At 40.7% G+C, this 24,220-nt stretch overlaps 1 protein-coding gene and 1 non-coding gene across 6 annotated transcripts in view; one reads left to right on the top strand and one right to left on the bottom strand.

The window, feature by feature from the left end:
• The window catches only part of LOC120574218 (nucleosome-remodeling factor subunit BPTF-like), a 38,177-nt gene extending 28,338 nt beyond the window's left edge, over positions 1-9,839 (bottom strand). For 3 of the 5 annotated variants that reach the window (XM_039824449.1, XM_039824447.1, XM_039824448.1), the window contains exons 1-4: positions 9,069-9,839; positions 6,908-7,730; positions 4,868-5,088; positions 503-682 (exon numbers count right to left, since the gene is read on the bottom strand). In XM_039824449.1, the coding sequence (XP_039680383.1) occupies positions 503-682; positions 4,868-5,088; positions 6,908-7,730; positions 9,069-9,585 (1,741 nt within the window). In that variant the 5' untranslated portion in view covers positions 9,586-9,839. The remainder of the gene's footprint in view (positions 1-502; positions 683-4,867; positions 5,089-6,907; positions 7,731-9,068) is intronic. The other 2 variants (XM_039824450.1, XM_039824451.1) reach the window with 1 other exon arrangement.
• Positions 9,840-16,369: 6,530 nt separating this feature from the next.
• Positions 16,370-16,451, top strand: trnas-aga. The gene has a single exon. It is a non-coding gene; the product is annotated as a tRNA-Ser (tRNA).
• Positions 16,452-24,220: the final 7,769 nt, after the last annotated feature.

The raw sequence follows: 24,220 nt of genomic DNA, 5'->3' as shown, positions 1-24,220 counted from the left end.
CCGCGGAGAAACCACGGACACAGTTTCACCATGCAATTCAAGGAAACTAAACCTGCTGCTATCAGAACTACTGAGTCTTCTGTTAAGGACTTACTTTAGGAGAAATGGCATGTAGAGAATGACAGAATACTGTACATTAGGGCAGCACAATATATCGTTTTTTTTTATTTTCATTGCGATATCAACTGGCGCAATAGAGAGATTTTTGGAGTACGTTGAAAGAAAATATCAGTAAACTGCCCTTTAAAATATAACTGTCATAGTTATTTTAGTGGGTGCCTTTTATATTCAAATCAATGTTCCATTTGTTGAATAAAATAACATTATTAACAAATTATTTCCTTTCATTCATTTAACATTTTTACAAGCAATTTGTTGTATTTTAGCAGAATACTGAAAGCAGCAGAAGTTTATCCGAAGTAATAAACTTATCGCGATATTCAACGTTATTGCATATCCCATACTTTCCTCATATGGTACTGTATATCAAGCTGACTTTTACCTTGGGAACCAGCATTTTCCTTGGCCTCTTTGTGCTCTCCGTTGTCGAGCTGCGAGGCGAGCTCGGGGGTGTCCTCCGCTGTCGTAACGGAGCCGGTTTCTGCGTCCTGCTTCACGTTCTCTTCCCGCCTTTTTGCCTCCTGTGCCTCCAGCTTCACCTTCATGCGCTCCGTGATCACATCTGAAAGCCAAAAGGAAACATTCATTCATCTAAAAAGTTAAAAAAGCATTACCTATCCATGCGTTCATATAAAACATTAACAAATGTAAACGCTCTGTTTTGAGTAACTGCTTTCTCCCACGTTAGGATGAGATCACGACACAGTGAATAAACAATTTATTTGTCCAGAAGTGATAAATAAATCAATCCAGTCCATACTCAGAACTTCTCGGGGCAAAAAATATTGTAAATTACAACAAAAAAAAACTCCTCATTCCTTACATTTGCATATCACGATCATTTGCTCCAATTAAATCATTAGGGCTGCAACCAATAAATTTTTTTAATCTGCCAAAAAAACATTAAATCCTTTTGTCTATAAAATGACAAAAAATAGTTTAAAATTGTCTATTATAATTTGGCCTGGGAACGCCTCGGGATCCCCTAGTCGGAGCTGGTTAATGTTGCTCGGGAAAGGGAAGTTTGGGGTCCCCTGCTGGAGCTGCTCCCCCCGCGACCCGACACCGGATAAGCGGACGAAGATGGATGGATATTATAATTTCCCAGAAGCCAATGCAACTTCTTCAAATATCGTGTTTTACCATCAGTCCACAACCTACTACATGTTTAAAAAGGCAGAAAATCCTCACATTTGAGAAGCTTTTGATGGTGTTTTCTTGATCTAAAAATGACTGGAGTAATGAACAATAGTTGCCGCTAAATTGTCTGTGATTCGACTCATCGTTTCAGCTCTACAAACAATAATTTGAAAAGAGTGCTCTAACCTGCAACTGGAGCACAACATACCCCAGTGATAAAAACCAACGCTGCTTTTCAGGTCCAGGTGACTCTTGACTGGTTGTATGAAGCAATATAAAAACATAAATAATATGAACTTATTCTTAGACGCTAGTAGGGCTGTGTATTGGCAAGAATCTGGCAATACGATACATATCACGATACATGGGTCACGATTCAATATATAGCAATATATTTCGAAACTGTGCGTAAGGCGATATATGATGTTCATAAAAGTCAAAGAAGTTTACTTTAGGTAAACAATTCAGTACACAGAAAATCAAACTGCCAGTTTGGGATCGTGGCTCCCAGGTTCTTAGTGAGCTAATGTTTATATGCTAAAGTAGGCCAAAGTTCAGCCATAGCTACGTTGTTAGCTTCTAGCAAAAAGTCAGGCCCTGTTAGGCCCTGCTAGGCCCTGTTAGGCACGGTTAGGCGAGGACACTAGTGGTGCGTCTCAGCATAGCCATCTAGCAGTAGGGGGTTTAAACACAACATAAATGTGAACCACTGTCTCACATGAATATTTTTGAACATTAAAAAAATAAAATAAGAAATATATATAAAAAATATTATATTTTTTAATTAAAAATAAAAATCGATATTGCCTTTTTGAAAATCGATACAGTATTGCAAAGAAATTGATTTAGATCCACACAGATCCAGATTTTCTTTCCTGAAAGGGCCAAGATCTCTAGATCTAATCCCCTGTCTAACCATGTTTCATAACTACAGTTTTTATTTTTTACACTACGACAGGAAGAGCTGTTTCCCAACCATCCCAGATGAAGAAAAGCAAGGCGCAGGCAGCACTGTGCTGCAGCAGCAGGGTTTTAACGGATGAAAAATACCAGCAACACCCATAAATCACTTACGATGGGGTGGAAAAAAAGCACTGCCATGGCTTTACAAAAACATCTCTATTCCATTTAGGGCTACAGAATACCTATTCCAACTTCTAGCTTTTGACAGGATGCCAGGATGAACTTCCCCAATAAAACAGAGCACCACACACACACACTGTCTTTTTGAGAGCTGAAATTCAGGCAATTTGGTGACAGAGACAGGAACACTGCTACGAGAACAGATATGGCAGCCTATCACACACAAACGGAAACTGCTGGCGTAGTAATCAAAAGCTTTCTAACCACTCCGTGTCCTTGGCGGGAGGTAGAGGAGGAAAACAGCTGCTTGTTGTCTGAGAGAGCGTGAAGCAGAAAGAAAAAGGCAGCGCTTAACATTTGTACTGTAGCAGAGCACTGCTGCCTGAGGGGAGGAACTGGGTTATCTGGAGCTTTGATGCAACCGTTTTAAAAATGCAAGGCCCTGTTTACACCAATACGCTCGCTGGTGAAAACGACAAAATATTTGATCAGATGTGCCTTTTGTTTAGACGGCAACAGCGTTTTTGGGGCTTAGAAACGCAAAAAAAAACACCCTCAAGAGTGTAAATCTTCCACCGTTGCGCTCCCGTCTAAAGGGTAAAAATGCATTGTGTGTGCCGTGTGTGTGTTTGTGTGCGTGTACAGTACAGTACAGGCCAAAAGTTTGGACACACCTTCTCATTCAATGTGTTTCTTTATTTTCATGACTATTTACATTGTAGATTCTCACTGAAGGCATCACAACTATGAATGAACACATATGGAATTATGTACTTAACAAAAAAGTGTGAAATAACTGAAAACATGTCTTATATTTTGGATTCCTCAAAGTAGCCACCCTTTGCTTTTTTTGATAACTCTGCAAACCCTTGGTGTTCTCTCAATGAGCTTCATGAGGTAGTCACCTGAAATGGTTTTACCTTCACAGGTGTGCCTTGTCAGGGTTAATTAGTGGAATGTTCTCCCTTATTAATAAAAAAGCAAAGGGTGGCTACTTTGAAGAATCCAAAATATAAGACTAGGTTATATAAGAATATGTTTTCAGTTATTTCACACTTTTTTGTTAAGTACATAATTCCATATGTGTTCATTCATAGTTTTGATGCCTTCAGTGAGAATCTACAATGTAAATAGTCATGAAAATAAAAAGGAAACGCATTGAATGAGAAGGTGTGTCCAAACTTTTGGCCTGTACTGTATGTGTGTGCTGTGTGTGTGTGTGCGTATTGTTTGGAGCAATAACCCTCGTCGTCTGTCCAGACAAACTTGTCAGCTTTTGTTGTTCGCTTCGCCCGTGTGTGTGTGTGTGTGTGTGTGTGTGTGTGTGTGTGTGTGTGTGTGTGTGTGTGTGCCGTGTCTGTGTGCGTATGCCGTGTGTATGGCGCGAGTGTGTGTGTGTCTGTGTTTGCATTGTTTGGAGCAATAACTCCACCTCTTCGTCTGTCCAGACAAACATGTCAGCTTTTGTTGTTCGCTTCGCCAGGTTTTGGTTTGGCGCTACCAGGGAGAGCAGTAGAAGGAAGGTTGTGCGCAGGCGCGCAGACTTGGTGGTGTTGTGTGGCAGTGCTTCACACTACCAACTAGCCGCCTGGTGTGCATACTGCATCGAATTTCACACACTTTTGCATCACCATGTGCACGCAGATTTCACCCCCCAAAACGCTTGTCTAAACGCGGAATAAAAAGTGAGAACGCAACGCCACTTTTGCGTTTTCTCTTCAGATCGGTTCCGTCTAAACACAAGTCTAAGTCTGCAGGAAACAAACAGATAAATACCTTCGCCTACAGCTCAAGTCACAGATGCCCTGATCAGATAAATGATTTCCCTTTAAAACACTGCTCATATCAACGTCATCCTACCCACTAGGGGTGGAAAAATAAATCCAAAATTGTATGTATCGCGATTGCTTTGGCAACGGTTTTTAAAAATCGATTCTCAACCCTCAGTTGGTAGAGCGGGCGCCCAGATATAGAGGATTACTCCTCGACGCAGCGGGCCCGGTTCGACTCAGACCTGCGGCCCTTTGCTGCATGTCGTTCCCCCCCTCTCTCTCCCCTTTCATGTCTTCAGCTGTCCTGTCAAATAAAGGCCTAAAATGCACAAAAATATATCTTTTTTGATTATTTTCCCCAGAATTGATATTTTTACCGATGATTCACCGAAATATTTTCGGTTTATACGGTACCCCGGACGGCGACCTCACCAGCTAAACAGAGCGATTAGTTTTTAGAAATGTCTCATGATACATTGTCTCTAGCAGTGTATTATTTAACTTTGGTTTTTGTTAAAGAAGGAAAAGAAAATCACAATACACAAATGCTAGAAAATCGCAATATTTCTCGAATTGCAATAAAGACACAATCGCAATACAAATCAAAACCCGCGTATCGTGAAAGAATCGAATCGGGACAGAAGCGTATGGTCCCAGCCCTACTACTCACATGTGCCAGAATGAGGTTACACTATTACAGGGTCCAAATGGATCTCTATTTTGGGGGAATGAAGACAAGATCAGACCCGTACCGTTGACAGCAGTGAGGTAGGCTTTATTGTTTCCACGGGCTTTGTTGGTCAGGTCCTCGGTGATGTCCATGTGGGCTTGCACTTCTTCCTTCATCTCCTCCAGGGTGGCGTGGAGGTCCGTCTCCCAGTACTGCTTATCCAGGCACGCCATGAGCTCCGACAGCTGCGCCTTGGTGCTATAGTACCAGATCTTTTTCTTCTCGTGCTCCCCGTCCTCCTCGCTGGGGAGTTAAGAGCAGGACAAGTTCTTAGACACATCGTTAAATATCCGAACAAACCACATCACTTGCTCTATCGCTTCACTGCAAGGTATCGTTACAATAAAACTTAACCGAGACAACATAAACTTGGGTCACTGTATGACAGTTATTAATGACACCACTGGTAAATAAATACCTCGTAGATTAGTGTGACTTTTAACTTTAGTTAATGAAACATTATCCTAGAGCTGGGCAATATATCAATATGATATTGATATCGTGATATGAGACTAGATATCGTCTTAGATTTTGGATATCGTAATATGACACAAGTGTTGCCTTTACCTGGTTTTAAAGGCTGCATTACAGTAAAGCGATTTTCTGAACTTACCAGACTGTTCTAGCGGTTCTATTATTTGCCTTTACTTAAATGTTTTAATTTGTTTTTTAAATCGTTTTCTAACTGCTCTTTATTGTTTTATGTAAAGCACTTTGAATTGCCCTGTTGCTGAAATGTGCTATACAAATAAAGCTGCCTTGCCCACTTAGTCGTTATATCCACATTACTGATGATTATTTATCAAAAATCTCATTGTGTAAATATTTTGTGAAAGCACCAATAGTCAACACTACAATATCGTTGCAGTATCGATATATTTGGTCAAAAATATCGTAATATTTGATTTTCTCCATATCGCCCAGCCCTACATTATCCTCTTTTCTTTGAGGTTGGATTAAAATCAACTCTGCACGCTGTTGAGATATCGTTATTTAAAAAATAAATAAATAAATAAATAATAAAAAAAAAAAAGGTAGGGAGAACCCTGTACAAGCAAGCTGCAAAAAAATTATTTCCATACACAAATTCAATTGCAGTAACAAGCTGATTCATTCAGAAGGACACCAGCTGTCTGTGAAGAAGTTAAGCTAATGTGGTTCCAGATAAAAACGAGTGTCAAGGACAGGTTACACTGCGACTCAAAAAGACTGCTAATATTCTTCTTTGTTGATCTCAAACATCGAGGGCCTTTTTTATTTAATTACCCAAATTAAAAACACTTTCTCACAGTAAGATGAATTCAGCCTCTTATTTGTAAAGTCTAGCATAAGCTTGGGGTGAGGGGGAGGCAACCAGGAAACACATCACTTAAGATAAAAAGGACTTGGATTGCATGTCTCTTTTGTTAATCCCTATTCAAACTGATGACTGAATTCATGGAAACACGTTGCATTCTACACTCAGTGATTTTCACTGCAACTTTCAGTTTCACTCTCTAGCTGCTGGCCTTTTTTCTTTTATGAAACTGTTTTCAATTTAGAGTAAATCTGCATTTGGTTTCAAAAGGCTATTATTGAATAGTTACGTGGGTCATGGTTAACGACAGTTTACAGTGGCTACTTTTTCACTGCTTCATGACTATGGTGACATGTTTTACATGGATGCTTAGATCTTTACACGTTTCCCACAGTGCACTGAGGTATATAACTACTAATATATAGGGCTGCGCAGTTAATCAAATTTTGATCGCGATTTCGGCTCCTGACGATGACAAAAACAATGTAATCGACATTACATTTTGCAAGTAAACTCTTATTTTGTCTCGTGTTCTGAAGGGCTTTCCAATTAATTGCACAGCAATACTTGTGAAAGGGTTGTAACATACCATTGTGTTAAGTTACCAGCTGGACAGCACTGTACTGGTTGTTATTTTCTACTGTACTGTGTTTTTCTCCCTTTTTGTTTCGAATGTATTTGGTAATAAAAATCGGTTAACTTTAAAGCAGTTGGCACAGAAAGGTAATTCTAGTGGAGCGGAAAGGCACGAGGGTCCCAACTTACACAATAATCCTTCTGTTTAGGAACCAGTATTTCCTCTGGTGGCGGTCGTATCCGATGGGCTCCTGGCGGATGTAGGGCCTGTTCTTCTGCGCCTCTCCCACACAGTCCGTGACACCCGGCACCTTGTGTGCCACGCAAATCTCGCACTGCCACTCGTCCTCTGGCACCTCCGTCAGCGGCGGTTTCACACACTCCAGGTGGTAGACCGCCGTGCAGGTCTCGCAGCACAGCAGGTCGCCCAGGCGGTGACAAACGCGGCAGTGGTCGTCGTACTGCATGCTGCCGTCAGACATCAGCTCCTCGCGGGCGATGTTGGTGGTGAGAAACTGGTCCACCAAAAACTGCAACACCTTGATCTTACTTTCGAGTGGACCGTAGGGATACTCATCCACTTCCTGATACGGCAGGACGTGGTGGTACTCCCGGTCACTCTCGCAGTACGCCCGCAACACCTCAGGCCACGTCATGCCGTCTATAAAGTACAGAGTGGAGTTGACGCTGTCCTTTAGGTCAGCGGGGCCAAAGGTAGTGTTGGATGTGTCCTCCTCGCGTAGGATGACTTTCAAAAGGGAATTATGGGTCTCTGCTATTAAAGTGCACTGCTCCTGGCCTACCAGAGCCGCGCAGAAGTCCTCGAAGCGGAAGGGGGAGAGACGCAGCACCGTGCTGAAGTTCCTTAGCACTTCGTAGATGGAGGTGGCATTAAGCAGCTCCTCGTTAGGCACCAGGAGATCCTCGGAGGAGTCAGGAAGCTGAAGGGCAGGAATCTCCTTCTCCTCGAGGATGGGAGTGCGAGGTCGGGGAGCCCGTACTTTTTTCTTCCCTGTAGGATACAAAAATGATATCAATAAACCATAATTAGATAGTTTCGCTTCTTAGCTTACAGCAGAGGAAAAAAGCATCTAAAATGTTGTGTTTTCTTATACTTGAGAGTCATATATTCGTCTTAAAATGCACATTAATTCAGAACTTTTGAGATTGCTGTTGTAGTATTATTGTGTTCTGAATATGTACTGTACATGAAACATTTTTTGTACTTGTACCGCAAATCCAGTTTCCCATCTGGGATAATAAAGTGACTGAGCTGAACTATATATTGGTACAATAAGTCAAAATACTGTGAGGTCTGATCTTATCCACATCACCCTGCTCTTATGTAGGCCTATTTGTTCGTTTGTATACCAATATATCCAACATGCAGTTGGATATATTGGGCATTATTTATAAATGTATATTCTTAGATCCTTATAGCTTATATTCTCAAACCTACAGGTGCCGTTAGTTTGCCATAACCCCTCAAAGAGACAAAACAGCTCAACAGAATAGTCTGGTTTAAAGTTGGTAGCAAACTTTTAAGTGTGCTACTTTGGCTGAGCTGACTCAACACATGGCCAGTGTCAACTATTAGCTTAATGAGGCTGTATCTAGGAAAACATTAGCTGTCCAACTGGCTAATCACGTAAATGTTAGTCAGACCACACATTTTAACCTCCCTTTTCTTTGTGTTGCACCGTAAGAGACATTAGCTGTCGTGTTTTAAATGAGTTTGGGAGTGATGAATTGTAGGGTTAACAAAGTTGAAAGTTGCCAAAGTGTCAAAATGAAAAGCATGCTAGCCACGCTAAGTTAGCTAGCTGGCTATTTTAGTTTCTTTTTTTAAATCAACTTCAATCAGAAACAACAATTTCTTCTTCACTTCCAACTATAAAGTAGTACGCGTTGAATGGAGCTATAGCAGCCTACGTTAGGTCACCGTTATCTAACGTTAACTAGCAGACTATATGACAGTAGGCAGCTAATTTCAACATGCTAACGTTAGCACGCTAGCAGCTAAGTTATTAACCTAAATGCAACCGAATACTTTTTCGAGTTAGATGCATTCGCAGTTATTCTTAAAATATGTGTGAATTGTATAAAACGGCGTGCTTTAAGATGTGATGACAGTGATGGTACGCTAGTGATACAGCACCTGCAGCAGCAGTAATGAGCCGACTGCGGCCTGTGTTCATACAGTGTGCATTCTCCATTTTGAACAATAACCTTTACTGCTTCCTGCACGGACCAGAAACAATAATCAGCAGCATTTACTGGATGCATTTGCCAACTTCTGCAGTGCACACTGAGACACTGCAGCCACTGCCTGATCGCAGGGTTTATTTACCCGGAGTGCTGGCGTGTGTGCTCTGACTCCGAAAGCTACTCTCTGTGCAGTAGCTGGCATTATCCTCCTCCTCCTCTTCGTCCAGCACATCATCTTCAATGCAATCAGACTCCTCTCCGATGGCCTCGTCCTCATCGGACTGAGTTTCCTCCTCGACAAACTCGTCCTCCTCCGACCTCAGACTGACAGCATCGTCGTCCTCGTCGCTCTCGTGGTCGTCGTACACCACTGCTTTGCAGGCAGCCGTGCGCTTTCCTCCACGGCCCCCTCTGCCTCCTCTTCCAGCGCCGCCGCCGCCGCCTCTGCCTCGTCCCCTGCCCCGTGTTGACGTGACGGATCCCGCTTTCCTCTTCTTGGCCGACTTAGGGGTCTCCCTCGTGGGGCTCTCGACGTCCTCATCCCCGCTATCCCTCAACCTGGGCTTGAGATTCCTCCTGGGTCGCAAGCCTCGGGCCGTAGCTGCGGACGAGTCCTCGGCTGGTAGCGGTTTGGGCGGCCTGCCTCTTTTCCCTCTCATGATAGGCGAAATCTCTTATTTTAATATCCCAATGATTGCGTTTATTTAGCCTACACAAGCGAAAGCGGCACCCCCAGCAACGATGGACCGGTGGGGATTCAGCCGGTGCAGTAACCCCGTGGAGCCCCTGTGTCTTTTCGGGTGTGAAAGCTCAAAACGTTAGCCCGGCGTCCTGTTTGGGTTCGCCTAGAGCCGCCATTTTTCTTCTCCTCTGCCTCGCTGAACAAACAGCAGGCTCTCTCACTACAGGAGTCACGTGGTCACACTGCTTCCAGCTCAGTGGCAACAATGCCAGAAATGACAATTAGGCTACTCACAGTTAGTTTCATATTTTAAGCAGGGCCGGCCCAAGACTTTTGGGGGCCCTAAGCAGGAGTTGGTTTGGGGGACTCTCTATATTGTAACGTTTTGCCACTGCACTTGGCACTAAACCAACTTGTGTATTGTAAATTATTAGTTGTATTAGTTTAAGCACTCATAATGTACAAATAAGCAATTAAAGACTAATGTGAGACAAATTAGCGGCAACACTTTATCTTTAAATAGACCGGCTCTGTTATGAGCTCAATTGTGAGACATTTCAAACGCTCTTGGGGGCCCTCTGGTAGCCACGGGGCCCTAAGCAGCCGCTTATTTCGCTTATGCGTCGGGCCAGCTCTGATTTTAAGTTTGAATTATTTATTTGATAGCGACAGAGCATGTTAATAAACATCAGTATAGAATACAAGATGTAAACGTGCCAGAGTTAAAAAGAATGCTATAATTTTTGTCCGTAGGCAGGTAACAAAAAAAGGGAACATTACAAGTAGCAGGATCCAAAAAGGGTTCATTGTCAAAGTAAGTTCCACGTACGAGGAATTTGCATTGGTGGTTGGATACATAAACAAACATATTGAACATTAATATGAAATAAATACAGAAACACATATATACAAAATAACTGTTTAACATAAGAAAAAAAAGAGGCTGAATGGATTTAGTGCAGAATGTGCAAAAAATGTAGGCCTATATGTGCGATGGGCAGGTGTATAGTCCAGGATGTAGGCTGATGCAAAGTGTAATGACCGAAATGATAATGAATCACAATTAGTTTCACATTTTAATTTATTTTATGTATTTATTTATTTATTTGATAGGGACAGAGCACGTTAATGAATGTCAGTATAAAATACAATATGTAAACATGCAAGAAAATGTAATAATGCTACTTTACATACGTAGTCCCTAGGGGGAGGGTCTGGCAAAGCAAGACTGGTAGGTAACAGAGAAAGAACATGTACAAGTAGCCTAACAATATATTATACATACGTATAGTAAATAATACATAAGTAGAAGAGAACAGGAAACATTACGCAACATGTCAAGTTAAAAGTGATAACAAATCTGGTTTGCCTTGATTGGTCACACCACTGTTTTCTTATAGGCCTATGTTTGTGTGCAGTTTCCCTTTTAATCAATCAATCAGACTTTATTTGTATAGCACTTTTCATACCTATAAAATGTAACACAAAGTGCTTCACACAAGTCTCATGTTTGTAATTAACAAAACAGACACTAAATAAAAGCAATCACCAAAAATAAAAACAGGAGCTGAGGAAACGTGAGGGAAAAGCCCAGAGGCCGGATGAGAAATAGATAAAAACTCGCAAAACAGGCTAAAATGCATAGATAAATAGACAGATAAATAGATAAATAAAAGCCAGATTAAAAAGGTAGTTATGATAATGATAACCTAGTTGTTACTTGTTGCAGCACAGTTTGTATGATCTGAAACAATTTGTCACACTCTGCTCTTGAAAAACAACGCGGGTAACGAGATCAGCGACAAGGGGTGAATGTAGTCTTCCACAACGCAAAGCTGCATTTGGGAGGACATCATTCTCCTTTGTGGCTATAAATCAGTGGAATACTCTTCCTACAGAGCTAATCTCATGCACTAACTTCCACTCATTCTCACGCTTAGCAAAGCATTGGTAACTAATCAGACTTGCTCCCACCAGTAAATTGATGTGTAACATTACTGTGTGTGTTTGGGGTGGGATAGGGGGACAATAATGACTTTAGATTTTTAGGACTTTATGTATCTGTATTATATGTTGTACTGTAAATACTTTGTATTTTAATGTGCCATCTACCTGCCCAGGGACTACGGGCGGAAATTAGCAATTTGCTACAACCTGGCACAAGACATCTATTAATGTTTTTTGTGCAAAAAAAATAAATAAATTACAATTACAAAAAAATCTGTGTTAGGACCTCATTCGGATATGTTAGACTTAGACTTTAATGTCCCAGAGAGGCAATTTGTTGTAGTACAGGCATATTGACACATAATCCACAACATAAACATTGAACCAGACATCTACAGCGCTATTTATCTAACACATCAATAAATAGTATAGGAGAATATTGCACAATGTCCTAAATAAATAAAATAAAACTACTGCACATTATCCTACTTTCAGTCATACCCTTCCCTACATCTTATTTAATTGGGCTATTGCCATAGGAATCAATGAGTTTTTTGCTCGGATGGTTCTGACGTTGTGGTATCTATATCTACGACCGGAAGGGAGTGCCGTGAACTCCACTGAAAGTGGATGGGTTGTATCCATACAGACCTTGTCTGCCTTCTGTGCCAAACTGGTCAGAGATAGTTGGTGCAGGTCTACCTCTTGCCTACCAATGATTTTTCCACAGGTTTTAACAATCTTCCCCAATTTGTTCCTATGGGTGATTTTTGAATGTCCATACCAGTATACAACACATTAGGAGAGAATATTCTCAATAAAGGACTTGTAGAAAAAGAGTCAAGATTTTGTTGTCGACATTAAAATAATTAAGTTTCCTAAGAAAATACAGACGTTGTTGGCCCTTTTTAAAAATGGCATCAGCACACTGATCCCAGGATAATTTATGGTCAATGATGAGACCGAGATATTTGCACTCCGTCACCATCTCTATCTCCTCTCCTCTTATCAGAGTCGGAGTGGGCGAGGAAGCCCCACGTCTAAAATCAAAGACCAATTCTTTGGTATTGGACGTATTCAACTTCAACTGGGAGGCTTCACACCAGTCTGCAGACTCCTGCAACACTGGACCGTGATCAGTTTCATCTCCAGTAAACTAATCACAGCAGTTATCATCTGCAAATTTTATTATATGACGTCCAGGGTAACTACCGCGACAACAGTCAGTGTACAATATATATAGCAGTGGTGACAAGACACTACCTTGTGGTGTCCCAATTGAAGTAAAGCGGACCCCAGATAATGTGTTCCCCAACCTTACTCTTTGTGGCCGCCCACTCAGGAAATCCAAGATCAATTTAATTAATGTTGAGTTTAGCTGGAAATTGTCTCTACGTCTGTTTGCTAAAATTTGTGGGTGAATTGTATTAAATGCTGATGAAAAGTCTGCAAATAAAAGGCGAGCATGCGTTTTACAACCCTCCAGGTGGGAATACAGATAATTTAAAGGACAGGGACGTTTAAAGGGGCAATAGCCCCTTTAAATGTCTGTGCACTTCCCTGTGTTAGGACTTGTTAGGAATCGTTAGGAGATTGTTAGGATGTGTTTGGCAGTCCTTTTGCTGCAAGGTAACACAGCACAGTTCATAGCACAGTATTTGCACAAAACTGTACAGCTTTTTAATTCTAAAATAGTTATATTACATATTTGTTATATTATTTTTTTGGTATCTTTTTCATATTTATGTTGTATATTTTTTTTCTATTTTCTACTGATGTTCTGGACTGGGTTTATATACATTCTGTTTTTGATACAATAATAAAGACATAAGTCTATGATGCTCCAAAAATGTAATATAACTTTATGTTATGCTGCGTTCCAGGCAACCCGTAACTCGTGTTTTCACAACCTTCTGCCCATGAAAGTGTCCTGGAACGGCCGTCAAACCAGTAACTTACTCCCTGTGAACTGGTACCAGATGGTTGTACTCCCAGTTACAGTTTTTGACGTCACACACACACACATAAACAACAATGGCGCCCCCTGTTGATGCTGTACAGACACCGGTGATTAACAGTGAGAAATAGACATTAATAGGCAACGTAAAGTAATCAGATGAATCAGATGAAACATAGTATACTGTTTATCACAGATTACTTTGGGCCAAAGTTACCAAGGACATTTGTTAAGAAACCATTTAAAAATGTATACATTCACATAAAGTAACACCTGTTTGGGTCAAAAGTAAGAGATTTTATCTGTCACTTTGGAAAAAGAGAGAGACTCTGAGAAAAGGTTAGCGTAGTAGGCGTGAAAAAAGTAGGGAAATATTTAAAACATATTAAAAATAATAAAATGATCTATGGAAAGGAGTGCCATGTGTTTTTGGTACATGATAAAGTATCTGCATTCAGGAAAAAGTTGGACTGTGTTGGGAACTGGGCTCAGTCCCTGTGCCATTTGTACCACGCATGCATTGAAACGACCAACAGCGACCAAACATCACAACTTTTTTTTTTATACAGTATACTATGTTTCATCTGATTATTTATTATCGTCAAAATAATCCAGCAATTATGTTTTTTAGTACTCGATCAAATTTAAGATGTATAAGCTCAGATCAATGAGGCATACAGGCCATAAATAACAAATAGACAAAACAATTGTATTATTCATACGAATTTAAGAAATAAAAACATCTAAAACAAAGAATAAATGTATTATTTAAATTTGTATGATGAGTATTAATGGAACGGTCATTTTGTCAGTCATGACAGACTGAGAAAGTAATTTGTCCCCAGGGCCATACAACTCTACAATGCTTCACTAAAGAGAAGAGGAGAGAGAGACTTCTCTGCATAGTCTGTCTGCCTCTCCTCCCTCTGCACCACTTCCACTACCTCCTATAACAACAGTTATGTACTGACTGTCCACAGGCCCACTGTTTACTGTTTACACCGTTTACTGCCTATATTAGCCCATATATGCACAATCCCTCCCTCCCTCCTCCCACCAGCTTGGACTGAGGTCTAACATAACTTAATACATGAACAATGGCTGTAACCCTAATACTTCAAACCTCTAATATTGACTTTTGATCTCTTATATTGTCCATATTTAATGCTGGTCTCTAGACTTTATCCTTGCACTATTGGACCTATTTGCACTACCACCATGACACACACTCTCATACTGAATCACAGGGTCAGTCCCTGCCCTATCACTGCAAGCGTCTCATGCTTATACATCCCTTAGTACAGTCATGTGGATTTTTCATTGGATTTTTTTTATTTATTTAGTATTATTATTTTTTTATTTATTTAGTATTTTTTATTTCATTGTCCATGCTATTCATGTGGAGTTGCTTTTTATGATCCTGTTTGTGATGTATGTGTATGTTGTGTGTGATGTCTTTAAGCTACTGGAACCTTGAATTTCCCCTTGGGGATCGATAAAGTATCTATCTATCTATCTATCTATCTATCTATCTATCTATCTATCTATCTATCTATCTATCTATCTATCTATCTATCTATCTATCTATCTATCTATCTATCTATCTATTTTTGACTGGGAACAAAAAATTGGTTAACATGACATTGAACACAACAGGATTAAACGATGAGATGGGTCTTCCCCTCTCCTACAAAAATAGATTGTGCCTTTTGTCTGTCAATGCGTGAACATGTTTACATTTAGGCTATTTCAATAGATGTTTTCAGTCAGTTAAGCCAAATAATTGGGTGACAAAAAGCATGCATATAGACAATTAATTTAACATATAGACTATTAATTTTACATATAGACTATTAATTTTACAGACTAACAAATACAGTGTGGGTAAACTCTTAATTTGAAAAACAATGAATGCATATCCTGCCAATCAGATTTAGCACCACCCACAGGCGAAAATCGGAATATCAAGTGTTTTTTCTGATTTCTGTGCAAGAACGGGAAAACCAAAAATCAAGTCATAATTTCGTTTTTTCGTTTTTCTAAAAAAACGGAAAAACAGAAAAAGGAGTTGTTTTCTCGTTTTTTCGATTTCATATGTGAAAGCAAAAACAAATGAACGAACGGTACCTGGACCGTCGTGACTTGAAGTTGTAACTTTCAGGCTAAAAATTGTGTCTGGAACGCAGCACCAGTTACAGTTTTTGACGTCACACACACACGTAAACAACAGTGGCGCCCCCTGTTGATGCTGTACAGACGCCGGTGATTAACAATGAGAAATAGAAATAAATAGACATAAATAGGCAACGTAAAGTAATTCGGCACATTGTAATCAAAACAATACACATACGAGTGTGTAATACTACAGATTATGTTTATTAAATGAAGCCCCAAATATGTCGCCGACTAGAAATCGCTAGTATCTGCTAGCGCTAGCTAACGTCAACGGTAGGTAGCCGCTAGCTAACGCTAGCTAGAAGAGTTTGTCGTGACTTTGCCTGGAACACTACCAAGCCGTGAGTCGTGACTTGAAGTCGTAACTTACGGACTAAAAAAATGTGTCTGGAACGCAGCATGAGGGGAGTCGAGTTGGTCCAGTTGTAGTTTTCCCTCCCCAACATTATTGGCTGTTGTTATGACTTGTTATGATGATGATTATTTTTATTTGCTTTTTGGGTCTTATTTTAACATTTTTTTCTGTAGTGAAGCACTTTGTGACTTTGTCTGTAAAAGGTGCTGTATTAAATAAACTTTTTATTAGACAGTCGGATTTCAGCGATACGACATTACTTTCACATCGGGTGTATGCTTATTGATGTATGAATAAATTGATTTCTTATAAGGATATGTGGTATGAGTTGTCGTGGCCGAGTGGTTAAGGCGATGGACTAGAAATCCATTGGGGTCTCCCCGCGCAGGTTCGAATCCTGCCGACAACGTCAAATCCTTTTGACGTAGTTTTACTTAAATAATGCTTTTGAATCATAACACTAAACATATTATGTCAGGAAAGCCGCATATTCACAAAGAACGATCACATATGCAGGCGAAATGTGTTCATGGTAACAAAGCAATACCTGGAAGTGTCTGAAGTCATCACTGTAATGGTTAAAGCAAGGAAACAGCGCCCCCACACATTGCTTGCCAGTAGGTGGCAGTAATAAACCATAAATAACTGAATAAACCACGTGCACCGGTGTCAATATAATAAATCAGCTTGAAATGAAAATCTGAACGTAAAAAGACAGTTTTTTCATGTTTTCTAGGTAGGCTATTCATGAGACTTTTGGAAGCAGCAGTAAACGACAAGAAGAGGTAAAAAAAAACTGCAATACACAGGCTTTTGAATAGTGGTTAAACCACATAAATTTACTCACTAAAATGTTTTGATTGATTGATGGATAATTCTGGAGGCACAGGGAGATTTAGGCCTGAATGCAACTTTTGAATTTCAGATTGCCATCCAATGTGACCCTGAAAGCACCCACGAAACAGCCGCACAGGTCGACATGGGGCAGGAGAGTGTGTGTCTCATTCATCTACTTGTGTTTGCCCGTGGGGAGGCAGTGGGAAGTATCAACCTTTGCATGCCAGATAAACGCATGCGCTCATACAGTTAACAACTATTGATCTGATAACTCTATCGTATATCAGACACCTACACAGGGACACAGATTGTTTCCATGAGTTCATAATTCAATATATTACAGGAGCTAGTGAGGGTTAAACTTCTGCCAACCCAGGTGACATCAGTAACAATAAACAGAGCTCAAGATGACAAAAACAGTCACATTTTAAGGTTTAGAAACAAACTGGGGGTCCAGATTGATGTTATAAAGAAGCTTCTATATATTAATACAAGTGACATTGTTTAAGCAGTTTAACAAATGAATGTCAAATACACTACTTTAAATATTTTAATATGAAATATCAATAAATTGCTATTTGTAACTGCAATTATGAGACATTACAGACATGTAAAAGGACTTCCCCCCACCCCTCATACATAGGAGCAAGACACCCACAGTCAAAGAGAGACAAAACAACACGGCTCTCTGTGACCACTGTGCATCTCTTCGTAGGAGTTTTTCATCTCTTTGTGGTCATTTTGAACAGAGGTGTCAAAAGTATTCACATTCATTACTCAGGTCGAAGTATAAATACTAGGGTTTAAAAAGACTTCTGTAGAAGTTGAAGTATCAACTCAAGCTTTTTACTCAAGTAAAAGTGTAAAAGTACTGGCTTCAAAACTACTTAACCCTTGTGTGGTGTTCATATTTTTTGTTACACAGCCAATGTTCCCGGGTCTGGTGGACCCACCACATTATTAGGCTTTTAAAACAACAGAGCCATAACAATTTATGTAAAAATACTTATCAGATGTTTACTTTGGCTCAGTTACCAATGATATATACATCATTTACTGTTCATATTTGCCATTTACCCCTGTGAGATCACATTTATGATCATATTCATTTTTTGTGACAAAACAAGGAAATTTAATTATAATATAATAATATAGCAGGTGCAGAAAGACAACATAGTTTCATAGCACCTACAATTAAATACACTCGGGTCCAGTAGACACGAACACCTTATATGTGATAGTTAATGTGTGGGGGTGTGTGCAGTCACTGAAAATAAGTTATTTTTTTATGTTCTTCACAGAAAATGAGCCAAGGCCAATGAGTTTGAATTAGAAGAAATAATAATTAGCATAATTTTTCTTTTAGCAAACATTGAAAACGGGTCCCACAGACCCGAACAACACACAAGGGTTAAAGTATGAAAGTAAAAGTGATGTAAGGGGAAAAAAATGCCATTAAGGACAAAAGCTTAGGCAGTGCCACAGGGGCCTATAATGCACTACCCCACCTCCCCAAAAAAACATTTTTCTAAAGGCCATAATGACTATAATGTTAATGTCCAACCATTTCGTAAAATTCGTCCAGGTACGGCCAGGGATGTAGAAGGGTTGACTGGTCTTCTTGGCTACCAACCTCCTTGCTGATGCTTGGTTGGGACATTTCGCTTGAGTCTCTGCCACGGACATCTTCGTACTAGGCTACAAACGTCTGCTATTTGTGATTTGTCATGTGGAGGTGCGATGGATCGCGTACAAACCAATAGGGTGTCGGAATGGTATATGTTTATACTTCTCATCCAACCACAATCTAATTCTCTCTCTCCGGATGGCGCGATTAATCTGGATAGGTTTTCTTTTTTTGTTTTGTGTGTTTTTTTTAACGATGAAAAGCCGGAATGAAAATGTAAGGAGTAGAAAGTACAGATAATTGCGTGAATATGTAAGGAGTAGAAGTAAAAAGTCTGCTGTAAAATAATTACTTGAGTAAAGTATGGATACCCAAAATTTCTACTTAAGTAAGGTAACGACGTATTTGTACTTCGTTACTTGACACCTCTGATTTTTAGTCTCCTGTGGTTGTTTTGCGTCTCTTTGTAGTTGTTTTGAGTCTTTGTATTCATCTTGAATCTCTTTGTGGTTGTTTTGCGTCTCTTTGTAGTCATCTTGGGTCTCTTTGTGGTTGTTTTGAGTCTCTTTGTAGTCATCTTGAGTCTCTTTGTGGTCATCTTGAGTCTCTTTGTGGTCATCTTGAGTCTCTTTGTAGTCATCTTGAGTCTCTTTGTGGTTGTTTTGAGTCTCTTTGTGGTCATCTTGAGTCTCTTTGTAGTCATCTTGAGTCTCTTTGTGGTTGTTTTGAGTCTCTTTGTAGTCATCTTGAGTCTCTTTGTGGTCATCTTGAGTCTCTTTGTGGTCATCTTGAGTCTCTTTGTGGTTGTTTTGAGTCTCTTTGTGGTCATCTTGAGTCTCTTTGTGGTCATCTTGAGTCTCTTTGTAGTCATCTTGAGTCTCTTTGTGGTCATCTTGAGTCTCTTTGTAGTCATCTTGAGTCTCTTTGTGGTTGTTTTGAGTCTCTTTGTAGTCATCTTGAGTCTCTTTGTGGTTGTTTTGAGTCTTTGTAGTCATCTTGAGTCTCTTTGTGGTCATCTTGAGTCTCTTTGTGGTCATCTTAAGTCTCTTTGTGGTTGTTTTGAGTCTCTTTGTGGTCATCTTGAGTCTCTTTGTGGTCATCTTGAGTCTCTTTGTAGTCATCTTGAGTCTCTTTGTGGTTGTTTTGAGTCTCTTTGTAGTCATCTTGAGTCTCTTTGTGGTTGTTTTGAGTCTCTTGTTGGTCATCTTGAGTCTCTTTGTGGTTGTTTTGAGTCTTTGTGGTCATATTGAGTCTCTTTGTGGTTGTTTTGAGTCTCTGTAGTCATCTTGAGTCTCTTTGTGGTCATCTTGAGTCTCTTTGTGGTTGTTTTGAGTCTCTTTGTAGTCATCTTGAGTCTCTTTGTGGTTGTTTTGAGTCTCTTTGTGGTCATCTTGAGTCTCTTTGTGGTTGTTTTGAGTCTCTTTGTGGTCATCTTGAGTCTCTTTGTGGTTGTTTTGAGTCTTTGTGGTCATATTGAGTCTCTTTGTGGTTGTTTTGAGTCTCTGTAGTCATCTTGAGTCTCTTTGTAGTCATCTTGAGTCTCTTTGTGGTTGTTTTGAGTCTCTTTGTAGTCATCTTGAGTCTCTTTGTGGTCATCTTGAGTCTCTTTGTAGTCATCTTGAGTCTCTTTGTAGTCATCTTGAGTCTCTTTGTAGTCATCTTGAGTCTCTTTGTAGTCATCTTGAGTCTCTTTGTGGTTGTTTTTATGTGGGTCTCTTCATAGTTAGGGCCCGAGCGCCGACAGCGGCGAAGGCCCTATTGAAACTGAAGGAATTATTCTTTCTTTCTTCTATTATTTTCCCGTCAAATGAATTGGCTTTTTGAGGGGCTTAATATATTCAAAAACTCACCAAATTTGCGTGATCGCATCAAGTTGTAAAATAAGTTATTTTAAGGGTTTCGGAATAGGCGCACAAAAATGGCTCGCTAGCGCCCCCTAGAAAGTTAAGAAAATTGAGCCCCTGCAGTGCGTTTAACGTAGACTCACGAAACTTGGTACACATATGTAACATCTCAAGATGTACAAAAAACTTCATTAGAGCCATACCCTAAACCCAACAGGAAGTCCGCCATTTTGATCTCAAAGTTCGAAATTAGTGTGATTTTGGCCATTTCCACATGTCGTACTTTAACGAACTCCTCCTAGAGGTTTCATCCGATCAACTTCAAACTCGGTCTGTGCCATCTTAAGACGTTAAAGATAAAAAGTTGTTAAAAGAAAAACTTTTCGTCATAGGGCGTGGCCGTGGCGGGCGGTCGATTTTGCGTCGCTCACGCAAACAGGAAGTGGGTGTAACTCGAGTGTACGTTGTCCGATTACCTCGAAACTTTTCAGGATTCATAAGAGTCCAACCCTGAGGACAAATAAAGGCCGATATTTACTTAAAGTCATAGTGCCCCCTAGTGGCAACAGGAAGTAGGCCTAAAAGTCAAGGTGCTATACTTTAACGAACTCCTCCTAGAGATTTCATCCGATGGACTTCAAACTTGGTCTGTACCATCCCAACACCTTAACGATGAAAAGTTATTAAAAGAAAAACTTTTCGTCAGACGGTGTGGGCGTGGCGTGGCGGCCATTTTGAGTGTTTAGCGATGACCAAAGAAGTTGTTGTAACTTGAGTGTACGTTGTCGTATCTGCCCGAAATTTGTCACGATGGACAAGGGTCCAGGCCTGAGGACACCTACAGGCCAAAATTGACTTTTGGTCATAGCGCCCCCCCCTGGCCACAGGAAATCTGCCTTATATGACAAACATCATCCGATTTACATGAAACTTAGAATGTGTGGTCTACATGTGATACTGAGCCGCCCCCTATAATATGACCACGCCCACTTACTCAGGCCACGCCCCCTTTCATAACATTTGAACCGTTTAAGGTAGAGACTCGTGTGAGGTGTCATTGAACTCAGCAGAGACTTCCTTTTTAATTGGTTATGGTTTGACCCGCCCCCTATGCTTAAGCCCCGCCCCCTTTCATAAAATTTGAACTTTTTAAGATAGACCCTTGTGTGAGGTATCAATGAACTCAGCAGAGACTTCCTTTTTAATTGGTGATGGTTTGACCCGCCCCCTATGCTTTAGCCACGCCCCTTTTCACAGCTAATGAACCGTATGACGTAGAGTCTTGTGTGAGGTATCGTTGAACTCGGCGGGGAGTTCCCTTTTAATTGGTGACGATTTGCGGCGTCCGAGTGCCGCGCGAATGCACGGTCGCAAGGAGCGGCGTCCGCCGGTAACCCCGACGTGCGCAGAGGCGCGAGGGCCCGTCCATCGCTGCTCGCAGCTTTAATTGTTTGATTGACTTTCCAACTTTCAAACAGTCATCTCATACAGAGGCTTAGGTCCAAGGGCTGCTGGGCCTGTACCCGGCCGGTCGGCCTAATCCATCCATGATACTCCCGTGATATACAGGAAACAACAAAGCCTTGAGTTGTTATTCTAATGCCTACATCCTACGCTTGATGGTGTTTGAAGGAGGGCTTAAAACATCGACAAACACATCCTACTGCAAATGTATTTTCCAAAACTGAGTTTATTTATTACCAAATCTAGACCTCTTATTGAATACTGTCTATAAAAAACCACGTCAATGCATGTGAGTGTCTAGACGAAATGATTATAATTATACTGGTGAGAGACTGGCACAAACAGGTCACTACTTCACACGCTGATAATAATCTTCTCAACTCTGCACGAGATGTCCTACTCACTTGCAAATCCTCCTATCATCTTAAAATTTCCAAACAAGTGGAGAACAGTGAGCTTTTAATGCTGGCACGGCTATTCTAGCAGCACCATATGGCACACAGCATGGCCAAGCATAAGAGGCGAAACCCCCCTGGGGCAGAGTCTGAGTTTAGGCCTTACACTTTAGAAGATTTATTGTTTATATAGTTTTATATACATCAGAAAACTTTCCTATTAATTTTATTTGAATAACTGCCAATGCCACCAGTGGTCAACGGAGACCAGTGTTGTAATTTAACAAAGTACTATTACCTTGCCGTATTTGCAAGAAGTGTTTTCGTACGTTGGAGTGAAAGATTCTTCCTCTCAAAAGAAATTACATTTCTGTTTTTCTCTTTGTTAATGTCAGACTTTGAATGATGTGTACTTTTACTTCTAATAATTAAGCACATTTAATATCAGAAAATTACTTTTGATACTTAAGTACAGTAAATATCAGATACTCTAAAGGCGCTGACACACCAACCCGATTATAGGCCGTCGGCCGTCGTGGGACAGTGTGGCGAGGTCGGTGACTCGAGTCTGTTTGGTGTGTTTCGTGCCGTCGTCAGTCGGAGGAGCCGTCGGCCTTCATTTTGGCCGATTTGACTTGTTGAATCGGCCAGTGGGCAACCGGACTCAATGACCAATCTGATTGGTGGAGTGCTATCCCTTGACTAGCGAAGAAGAAGCCCGAGAGCTGACAACGCCAGTATCTTATTATTACTAGCCATCATATTTCCTTCCGTTCGGCGAGTAATGACAACAAGGATCCTTCTTGTCTACTATCACCTCTCTCTGATGAAAACAATGACTGACAGCTTGCTCTGTGTTTACCAGAGATGTTCCGTCATTTCTGGTTTGCATTTTTTTGGGCGACAATACAGATTAGCGCTGCCTGCTGTTATGGAGACGTATTAGGTGTCGCGCACGCGCAGAACGTACGCTCAAATCGGCGTCGCTTCGCTGTGTTCCGAGGCACTTTTTGAACGACTCGTGGGAAACAGGAGCCGACTGATCAGTCCGATGGTCGGCCGTCAGGTTGGTGTGTCAGAGCTTTAAGACTTTTTCTGAAAGGTGACTTTAACTTCTACCAAAGTCATTTTCTAGTAAGATACAAGTATTGCTTTTAATTACTTTTTACAAGACTGAAGGGGACCACAGAGCAAATGTCTCACTGGGTTACATTACTGGTAAATCTCATAGAGATGAATAGAAGCACTGGAGCAGCCTGATATCTTTCATAACTAACATAAATTCCAGATGAGAAGGCTAGAAAGCAGACAGCAACACTGATGTAACAGTGTCTGCTTAAAGCAGTCGGTGACAAAAATGAAAGAGGAGAGGAGCCAGATTGAAGAGAAGAGCGAAAGCGTTGCTCTGAGCACTAAAAGTCCAAATGTGGAGCAGACAGTGCACCAGACCATGGCTAACGTGGTGTTAAAGATGTCTCCAGGCTGCAGCAGAGGGCTGCATGCAGAGCACCCCGGGCTTCTCTTCAAGAAATGAAATTATCGGCTTCCTCTTCGCTGCTTCTGCAGATCAGCTGACACATGCTCGTCATCTGCGCCTCGAGAGGCACAGAGACGCGTTGGACGCGTTTCAGTGAAATGTGGTCTCATGTTCTGAGTTGGCGTTTAGCTAAACCTACTGTCTGACTCACTGCCACTGCCGTAGCCTGGAAGAGATCTCATTGGTCGCAGTGAAGATGCTACTTCTGTAGTGGGCAGATTTCCTGTGCGTTTGTAGATTATATATAAAGATGATTTAAAGCGACACCAGCACAACAGCATATATTATTAAACTTGAGTCTCGATGGGCAAGATCACCTAATGTTAGGATGTCAATTTATTACAAGTCCAATAAGCTTACTGTACTGTTTTAAATGTATTTTCATTGTCGTGGGTGTTATGCACAGCTCAAAGCAGGGATTGATTTTGAAAGTATGTTGTACTGGTGGAAAAGCTTGGTTCTTTTTGTTATATT

Source organism: Perca fluviatilis, chromosome 15, assembly GCF_010015445.1.
Source record: "Perca fluviatilis chromosome 15, GENO_Pfluv_1.0, whole genome shotgun sequence".
Lineage (NCBI taxonomy): Eukaryota > Metazoa > Chordata > Actinopteri > Perciformes > Percidae > Perca > Perca fluviatilis.
This window is presented reverse-complemented; position numbering and strand designations above follow the sequence as displayed.